The 9,726-nt window shown below is 37.3% G+C and overlaps 1 protein-coding gene across 1 annotated transcript; it reads left to right on the top strand.

Annotated features, from left to right (window-relative positions):
- The first annotated feature begins 4,980 nt into the window (after nt 1-4,980).
- On the top strand, nt 4,981-8,003 carry sostdc1a (sclerostin domain containing 1a). The gene is made up of 2 exons (XM_007569871.2): nt 4,981-5,395; nt 7,045-8,003. The coding sequence occupies exons 1-2, from the start codon at nt 5,182-5,184 to the stop codon at nt 7,488-7,490; spliced, it is 660 nt and encodes a 219-aa protein (XP_007569933.1). The 5' UTR covers nt 4,981-5,181; the 3' UTR covers nt 7,491-8,003.
- Nucleotides 8,004-9,726: the final 1,723 nt, after the last annotated feature.

Below are 9,726 nucleotides of genomic sequence, written 5' to 3'. Positions count from 1 at the left end.
GACCACACACACACATATTCATATATACACACACACACATATATATGTGTGTGTGTGTGTGTGAGAGAGAGAGAGAGAGACGTTATTGCGCCCTCTACTGCGCATGCGGGTCACTTTCAGGTCGTTTACAGTCCTCACTGGAGATCACTTAAAGCCTCATACATTTGGAAATAACGGCCAAGAAAATCTGATTTGATTGAAAAAAAAATCGGAATTGGGTCACTTCAGGCTGGAGCTTCAGTCAGGAAATAACAGCAGTGATTCAGACACAACCTGTCATCTGCTTTTGGGAACATTTCCAAACCGTGTTGCCACTGTGACCCTTCCTTCTCGGCTCTTTTCAAGGTGTTGAGCACACCTTTTGTCCCTCCACCCCTTTCTGCCTTGCCACACCTCTGATTACAGCATGCGGGTCCTTCCTGATAATAAACACGCTCCCGCCGTTCTGCTTGTCAATGTCAAGTTAACCCGGCCACCTTCCACTTCCTGTGAGGGTCAGGAGCTAAACGGGAGGCACCTCTCACTTTTCTTTTACTTTCAGTGAGAGGCTCTGAAGCTGGCGCCGACCATGTTTGCCTTCTAGTATTCTCCTTGTCTATTCCCAGGAGAAACTCAAAGGGGCGTTGAAGAGTAAATATTCCTCTGGGAAGAGGTAGCCGTGCTGCCCTTTATTTTCTCTCGGAAGTGGACTGAATGGGCCTGTGGCGTCTGTTTGGGAACGAAATAAAAGAGACAAGAGATACTGACAGGCTGTGTGTGAAGTTTAGAAACAATGTAAATTCTAATGCAATCAATGTTAACCCAAAATGTGTTTACAAGTGTTGGTGCATTCTTTTCCAGGGTATTTCGGATTTAGAACTATGTTAGAATGAGATAAGGATGAAAAGAATGACATGTATCCATCGTTTGCATCTACTTGTCCTCACAGGACTTGTTGGTCAAATAGATCAAAAACAAAACATTTACAACAAACAGATTTGTTATACCGACTGCCAAAAACCAACCTAGGACACTTTTGGAAGGTGGTTTTAAAGTAATTAGCCTTACAGTGAGAAATTCACCCAGTTTTCCCCCAGACTAGGATTTGAACCCCAAGCCCAATTCTTGAGCCCCAGGCCCCAATTTTATTTATTTTTTTTTTTTTGCAAAATAAAAAATAAAATAAAACAGCCAGCCCAAAATGTTTAATAAAATGCAGAATTATTCCACTTGTCTTGTCCTTTTGAGGGTTATTTTCCTGATCTGTTCAATCACATCACTTACATCAGTTTGGTGCTTGTTTTTCTCAATGAAAACCACAAACTGGGTTTCTTCTAAATTCTTTCCTTTTTTTTAAACTTGCATGGCTATAAAACAAACATCCAACATTTCAATGGACCAAAGTAGAAGCAAGAAATTATTGCAAGTGAAAATAAATTTACAGATTTATTTTGAAATCTCTAGACTCTTTTGGACACGACACCAATGATTAACCAAGTGTCGCTATGTGTGTTGTAAAACAGAAATCCAAGGGAAACTTCATGGTTTAAAAGAACATAATATTAACATTAACAAGTTCAAATCGAGGTTGAGGTTTGGGTTTGTTTTTGTTTGTTTGGAGTTGTGTTTGGGTTGGAAACTGTCAGTCAAACCTGGCAACCCTGACACCAGGTCTTCATGCTGCACTGTTGGTCCTTTGCTGTATTGACTGGTAAGTGCAGCTGAAATCCATCCCTACATCCATCCACAACAGAAAATACCCTGCAGGTAGAAATTCTCCTTTTCTTCAGTAAAACAGCTTCTGTTCAAACATTGTTTTCCATTTTTGTTCAGGTCAAGGTCAAGTGAGACCTTTTGATCTTCACCAAGTCACTATTTTGAAGCGTAATTGTTGTTGGAACTAAGACTTAGGAAGTGGCAGAGAACAACTCAATGGTCTGTATTGTTTTCTATTTTTAAACATTGTAATTAACTGTGTCCTTTCATCTTTTTTGTTAAAACTTTTCTTCCTGTGCATTTTAATTCTTCACCCTCATCCTCTTCACTGTAAATGCCTTTGTCCTTTAATGTTTTGCTCCTTTCTGTAATTTAGCCTCTTTTTCCATCCTTCCTGTAATCCTATTATTCTTCTTTCTTTTATCCTTTTTTACCCACCAGTCCCCTGTAGCTTCAGCAGGATTTAAGATGATAAGATGTTCATGAAACACCTTATCTTATCTTATCCAGTTTTGAATTTTTTATTAAAACTTTTAAATTTCCTTTTGAAAGTCTTCCAGCAGCATCTGTTGTTTTCTCTACTCACTTTAAGATGTAGTTATTCCAGCCTTGACCACTAGATGGCTCTACATCCGATACTCTGCTCCTTTAATCTAATCCAACAACATAAAACTCTCACAGGATGTCAAATTAACCAAATATTTGCATATTGTCATGGACTAGAGATTTAGAGTCGTGCAGTGATTACTGTGTTTAGTTAATTCTCTAAATATCAAACAACTTTTCCAGTAAAACAACAGTACTTTTAGTCAGAGCGTATTTTAATTCATTCTTTTTTGATCAGAGAAGTTGTGGAATTGTGCTTCAGTCTTGGAATAACATTCACATATAAAGCTATTAAAATAGCATTCATTTTGAGGCCATAAGGGACATAAAGACCAAAAGTATTTGATCGCTCTTGGATTTTTCATGACATCTTGAAAACAGCAGAAGTCACCAGAAGCAAGAGTGTGTTTGTTTCAGTATCACAGCTGCAGATTTTAACAAAACCACTTCAAACAGAACAAAAACAAAACATTTCCAAGAAATGGATTTGTTATACCAGCTGCCAAAAAAAATAATACAATCTTAGGACACTTTTGGAAAGTCATTTTGATCTACATCAAAACCTTTGCTGTTATTTTTAATAAAAAAGGTTTATCTGTTTGCTCTTTTCAGCTGGGACAACCCTTTACTTAGAGAGCTGTGCTATGAGCAAAACATTAATAACTTTTAGCATATTAAGGCTAAAATTACTGCGTTTTGTTCTTCTAAACACCACATCAAATCACACTACAGGAGTTTAATCTAATCCAGATCATTCTTCTTACTAGAATAACTATATTATGTGTGTTTAATGACACAGAGTAAGTTGCATATAAAAGAAAAAACAGAAATCAGTCAAGAGTCAAAAGTTTTTCTCTTGGACACCAAGGCACTTTGCCCAGAGCGTTACTTCATCAGGGGTTCACAGGAGTGTTAGTGAAATATCTACCATTAGCCACACTACTGTGTTTTCTATTGATTATTTCGAATAATATTCTTTAGAATATCTGAAATATTTGAGAATAAATGCAGTTTGGAAAGTTATAATGCCTAGACGCAACATTATTTGACACACTATTGGTTGGCTTTTGCAAGGCAGCTAATCCAGAAGTATTTATTTTCCTTGATGCTGATTGGCTGTAACCCCAAAATCAGAGATATGGAAGTGTTTATATGGTTTACCCTGTACGCATTAATGCATTTTAAGGTATATTTGGTGTTTGAACTACTAAAACAAGCGGTTCAAAGCATTTTTAAAGATAGGTCCAAAAGTTTCAATGCGGAAATAGAGGGAAAGTTTCAATAGTCATTGAAACTATTGAACTGAAACAACCTCTGATATCACTTTGCAGTCACGATAAGCAGCTGAGTTACATGCATTTGTAGGATAAAACGTGAGTAGGAAGGAACCAAATAATAAAAAGTTGTGTAAAATTGGAGTGCAAAGAGTGAAAGCCAGTCCTCACATCAAGAACCAGATCCACTAAAACTGCGCTCACTAATGCACCAGAGCCATTTTTCATTTCTGCAAGGAAATAGAACAATAAATACAAATCAACTCAAAAAGAAGCAGCACAGGAAAACATGAAAGATGTTTAATGTATAGGTCTGCTAGACCATAAAGAGAAGTTTAAAACCTGTCTTCTTGCAATGTTTGTTTAACAAATGGACTGCTTTTGCAATGAAAGACTGTTTTGTCCTATTTTTTGAAAAGAGATGGGTGGCGATGCGTTCTACCTGAGGGTAACAGTTCAAAGGCAGCAAAGGAGGATGCTTTTGATCAACTAGAATCCTCTGTGCTTTGTTAGGGGATTTCAATGCATAGATGTGCTTTAAACAGAATGAATGGCAGGATTGTACCTTCTCCAAATATTATTTTCTTTGCTGCCCCAGCTACTTCTTGAGACCTTTAAAATGTTAAAGCTACATTAAGTAGCCAAATTATGATAAAATGCCATCTGAGAAGTTACCTGAATGACCCTAAAAACTCTCACAATTCAAAATAAATTTGTCATTATTCACATGACATTATTTACTTAGGATTTTGCAATGATGGATACAATTATGAACAGTTATAATTAATAGTTAGTTTTGGCCTAAAATGTAAGATGTAGAAGGATTTCTTAAAGTTTTGGAAAGACTTTGCTAAAGTAAGCTGAAACACATAAATTGATTTAGATTTTTTTTTTCTTTTGTCTTATTTTATTATTTTATAATCATGTTTTTAAATAAATAATTTTAATTTTAATACAAACATTTTCACACAACTTTACATTTTGGTTCATATGATGATGTAATTTTTTATGTTTTGATCAGTTACTCAGAATAGTCTTTTTTTTTCTTTTACCAAACTGTTTCACTCTTCAGTAATTTCTTGGATGGCTACTTTTTACTTTTACTTGTGTAAAAGTTGAAGTAGTACTACTCTTACTTAAGTACAACTTTTGATACTCTACCCATCTCTGCCAATGTGGGATACAGATACACTCCTTTCAAAGAAGCCTGAAAGATTAAGCTTGGTGTAAAAAAAGTATGCCAATTTTTTCAATGTATTTACTAACAGATTTGTTTGTTTTTAAGATTAACTATGCATGATTATTTGTGGGAAAACAACAACAAACATTCGTGATGGAAGTCAGACCCCTCTTCTTCAGCATACGGGGTGAATTTGAGGTTCTTGAAACTAAAATAAAACAAGTGGGCGAGGTTTGAGACCAACATGGCGACCAATCAGATCCTCCAGAAGCAGACATACCTGAGCAGCTGCCAGAGCGCGAGGCGGGCCGGGTCGCATTTAAAACCTCTCTCATCGCACTCAGCAGCTCATCCAGCATCAGGACACTTGTCTGCTTCTCTCAGCTTTACTTCTTTTTTTTTTTTTTAAAAAAGAGAGAAGCAGCCATGTTCCTCAGCGCCCACGCGTCGTGTCGCTCCCTCATCCTGCTCTGTGTCCTCCTGAGGAGCTGCCAGGCCGTGGAAAATGACGCCACGGAGCGGGTGTTCTCGCACGTGAGTCCCGCTCCGGCCGCGGAGCTGCAGAGCAACGCGTCCCTGAACCGCGCGCGCACCGGAGGGCGAGGACAGGGCGGCGGTGCGGCTGCGCAGGAGCGAGGCGGTGAGTGGACAGGAAGGATGCTCTGCTCTTTTACTGCTTCACCGCAACTCCTGCAACATTCTGTAATATGCATAATGTTAATTAATCTAAATACGGCGAATAGCAACTCTGAGCTCTTGGTTACTTATTACTTTTATTTGAGTAAAAATATGTTTTATTATGTTGTAGTACTACAACAATATGTTGTAGTACTACTTTCATTTGACTACAGTTTTTAGCCACTACCAAAATTCAAAGTTTTGGTAGTGGTCAAACAAACGAAATATTGAATTTAATCAAAGCTTGATACAAAAGCATAACTCAAAGGGTTTAGAAACACTTGCAGCCATGTTATGTCACAATATTTGTGCACTTTTCCATCTGAAATATTAATAAAATGAAATATTTCTTTCAAAAATGTAAAAAATAAAATGGAAGAAAACAAAACAATTCATAATAATAATAATAATAATAATAATAATAATAATAATAATAATCAAACAAAACAATTAGATTGTCTAATTTGTTTTAATACAATTGTTTACATATTAAACAACTATTTTGCTAATTTGGATTTTGTTATTAACATGAGTGATTTAGTGCCACTATCACTCTTTTAAATATCTGTTTTTCAATGTGGCAAATTTTATAGTGAGGCATGCTAGAAAAGTTGCAAAAACCATCACATTTGTAGTAACTTTTTAAAAAACATATTGATATTCATATCAAAATATATGCTGCATTTCTGAATGATTTATTTAAATCCTGAGGAAGAAGCATGATCTTGTTTGACTAAAAGGTCAAAATTAAGCCTAAAAAAAGCATTACAGAGTATCACAGCAGATGTGTCTGTCTGTTTCTGGTGCCATAAGATGACTTTTTTTTCTCACTAAATGAAAATTTATTTTTGCACCTCTTGTGCAAACCCAAAATTAAATGAGCATGTTCCAATAGACGTTTGAATGTCTAAATGTATCTCAATCATAAGAGCAGTAAAATTAAGGTAAATATAAAGCAAAATTAGCATAACAAACAAGAACAATAACAAGAATATTGTTTTGAAAACTGCAGATTTTAGTTTTCTCTTTTTACATTGTATAAAAGGAATCATAAAAAGGCAAACAAATATCAGTGTATACTAGAGATGGCTGCAGTCCAGATGGATGAGGTTTTCTGCCTGCGCCATTGTTACCCTGCGGCTCTCCTGGTATGAGACCCTGATGGATGGGGATGTTTGGGGGAGGAGGGAGTGTAAGTAAGAGACAGGAAGACAGAGCCCATCCTTGCTCCATTCATCCAACGCTGTCACAGAGGTGTATGGAGATGCATGAATGGAGCAGGAATTGGGTTACAGCCATGGAGGGGAGAGCAGGGGGGACAGTTTTCATAGCCTGCAGGAGTAAAACCTGCCTGCCTGCAAAAGTGCATTCCTCCTGCTAATCCATGATTTTTCTCTTTTTGTCACCATGCTGTAATTATGATTTAAGGAAGAAAGGTCGAGGTGCTATTGTCTTGCATCCTTGTCTTCATGTTTCTAGCCAGAAGCTTCAAATGGATTCCCAGCCAATGTAATGGGAGAAAACTGGAGTCAGAAATCCTGAAGGGGGAATGCTTGGATTGTTTCAAAAATATCTATAGCTGTAAAAATGATCCTATCTGTTCGCCCACAGATCGGAGTCAGATTGGCTGCAGAGAATTGAGGTCCACAAAGTACATCTCAGATGGCCACTGCACCAGCGTCAACCCCATTAAGGAGCTGGTGTGCGCAGGCGAGTGTCTCCCAGCTCAGATGCTGGAGAACTGGATCGGTGGGTCCCGCGGCAGGAAGTTCTGGGCCCGCCGGAGCAGCAGCCACGACTGGCGCTGCGTCAACGACAAAACCCGCACCCAGCGCATCCAGCTGGAATGCCAGGACGGCACCACCAGGACGTACAAGATCACCGTGGTGACCTCCTGCAAGTGCAAGAGGTTCTCGAGGCAACACAACGAGTCCGGCAGCAAGTTCGAGGACCAATCCGTGCTGCAGCCGTCGGTCCTCCAAAGACACAAATCCAAGAGCAAGAAGAGATTGGGCAAGACCCGGCTGAGGGAGAACTGGCATGAGACTGAATCCTAAAATCTGCAACGTCTTCAGATTGACTCTAAAAATAATCCTCAGGAGGTTTCTCCTTTTGACCTTTGGAAGTTGTGGATTATCTTTCTGTGACTTTCATCTGACTCATGCAAAGTCAGGTAGCTAATTTGGATACTTCAAAGTGGATTCCCAAAGATTTTTGATTTAAAAAATGTGAACAAAAGTGGATTGTACAGTCTGGAGAGTTCCATGTACTAGAACACATTGTCCCATATGGGCTGTGCATATTCTGTGTGTTTATGGAGATCTGCATCAAACTAGTGGAAAAACACCCAAACATCTTTAAAACATTGACTGTAAATAGCTGTACATATATGAAATCCCTACTCACATTTTGAAATATGGCTGTGTTTATAAGATTTTACTGTGTAAGAAATATGTTTGATGTAATATATTTTTTGTCGCAATATATCTGGTGAATTCATTTGTTTACCATTTGCAAAAACTTCACTCTTGTCTTTACTTTGTGCAAAATAAATCCAACAATTGATCACATGTTGTTTCATATTGTTAAAAGCTTTAAAGCATTATGTAGATGTGAGAGCTTGAACTCTAGAACACATTATACAAACTGTTAGATGAAATCCATTTAATCAAGATTTCAACCAACAGTTTGTACAATTATTGACTTAAAAAGCAGCCCCTCCTTCAGATCCCTGGTTTTAGCCATCAGGACATAATCAAAATGTTTGATGGATACCAGTTTGGCAAAAAGCACACAGAAAATCCCACAATGCCATTATTTATTACATAGAAACAAGCAGATTGGAAGATTTATTGGTCTGGAGGCCAATGCCATTTATTTGAAAAGACATCAGCAATGGTTGTAGTGAAGCAACTGTGGTTGCCCATCAATCTGAAAAAGGTTATAATGTCCAAACAACTTGAAATTCATTCGTCTACAATGAATTTCAGTGTAAAGCATTCAAGACACTTGTCTTGGTTGAGGTCTTGTGTTAAGTGGGAGAGTATAGGTATCTTGGTGTGTTGTTCAAAAATGAGGGAAAAATGGAGCAAGAGATTAATAGGCAGTTTGGTGTATTTTAAAATTCACTCTAAAGTTAATAGCTAAGAAACCCCAAAAGCTTATTATACACCTTTATGTGGCCTCAACACATTTAATATTACAACTCATCACTGTATATTTAGAGAAAAACTGAACAAAAATGTCATGAGAAAGAAAGTGACAACAAGGTTGAATCTGAATGAACCCCAAAACATCCGTCAATAGGACAGCTGAGATAAAAACAAAATGCATGAGCATAATGCACAGCAAAGTGTTTAGCTAAAATCAAAGTCAACAAATCAGCACAAACACCTGATATCAGCTGTCAGGCCTGAAACATAAGGGTGATGATATGGGTTTGTCTTCCAGCCACAAAACATGGACGCCTTGCAGTCATTAAGCCAACCATGTCCTCCTCTGTTTACCAAAGTATTCCAGAGTCAAATGTGAAGCTATCTGTCCAACAGCTGAAGCCAACAGCTGGGTCATCAACAGGACAATGTTTCAACACACAGCAGCATTTCTACAACAGATGACTGAAAAATGGAAACAATGTGTTGCAATAGGGCTGAGTTAACCGGATTGAAGAACTGTAGCTGGACCACACAGAAGCTGATCAGAAAGAGTTTTAGCAACTTAAGGTGTTCTCTGTTTTTCTATTTTGTCCTATACCTTTGTTTACCATTTTATTTTTTATTTGCATGTACAAACAATAAAATCATTGAGACTGTAAAAAAAGTATCTAAATAATGCTTGTTTGGAATCTGATGTACAGTTGAGATTAGATTTAAATAGTTTTAGATTGTGGCTGATCATATTTAATATGTTCTGACTCAAAATCCAAAAACTGAAGCAGGATGTACTTTTTACACAAAGTAAATAGAAATGTACTATGTCAACATAAACAATAAAACTTATTGCATTAAGCAAATTCTGATATATTTCTGTTGGATTTTGTCTTGCAAAAACCACTGTGCCTGCAAATTTGCTACTTAAAATATGTATTTGGAGATATTTGGTGCACTGGTGGGACAGCTGCAGATTTGCCGATAAATATCTGTCAAGTTGACTTGTCTAACCAGGATATGAATTTCAAAGTAAAGTAAAGTAAAGTAAAGTAAAGTAAAGTAAAGTAAAGTAAAGTAAAGTAAAGTAAAGTAACTTCAGGCACTATATAAATTCCCAGTATCAAAGTCTCTAATAGCAATACAT

This window comes from Poecilia formosa, unplaced genomic scaffold, assembly GCF_000485575.1.
Source record: "Poecilia formosa unplaced genomic scaffold, Poecilia_formosa-5.1.2 Scaffold250, whole genome shotgun sequence".
Classification (NCBI taxonomy): domain Eukaryota; kingdom Metazoa; phylum Chordata; class Actinopteri; order Cyprinodontiformes; family Poeciliidae; genus Poecilia; species Poecilia formosa.
The sequence above is the reverse complement of the archived record's forward strand: the minus strand, read 5'-3'. Positions and strand labels throughout refer to the sequence as shown.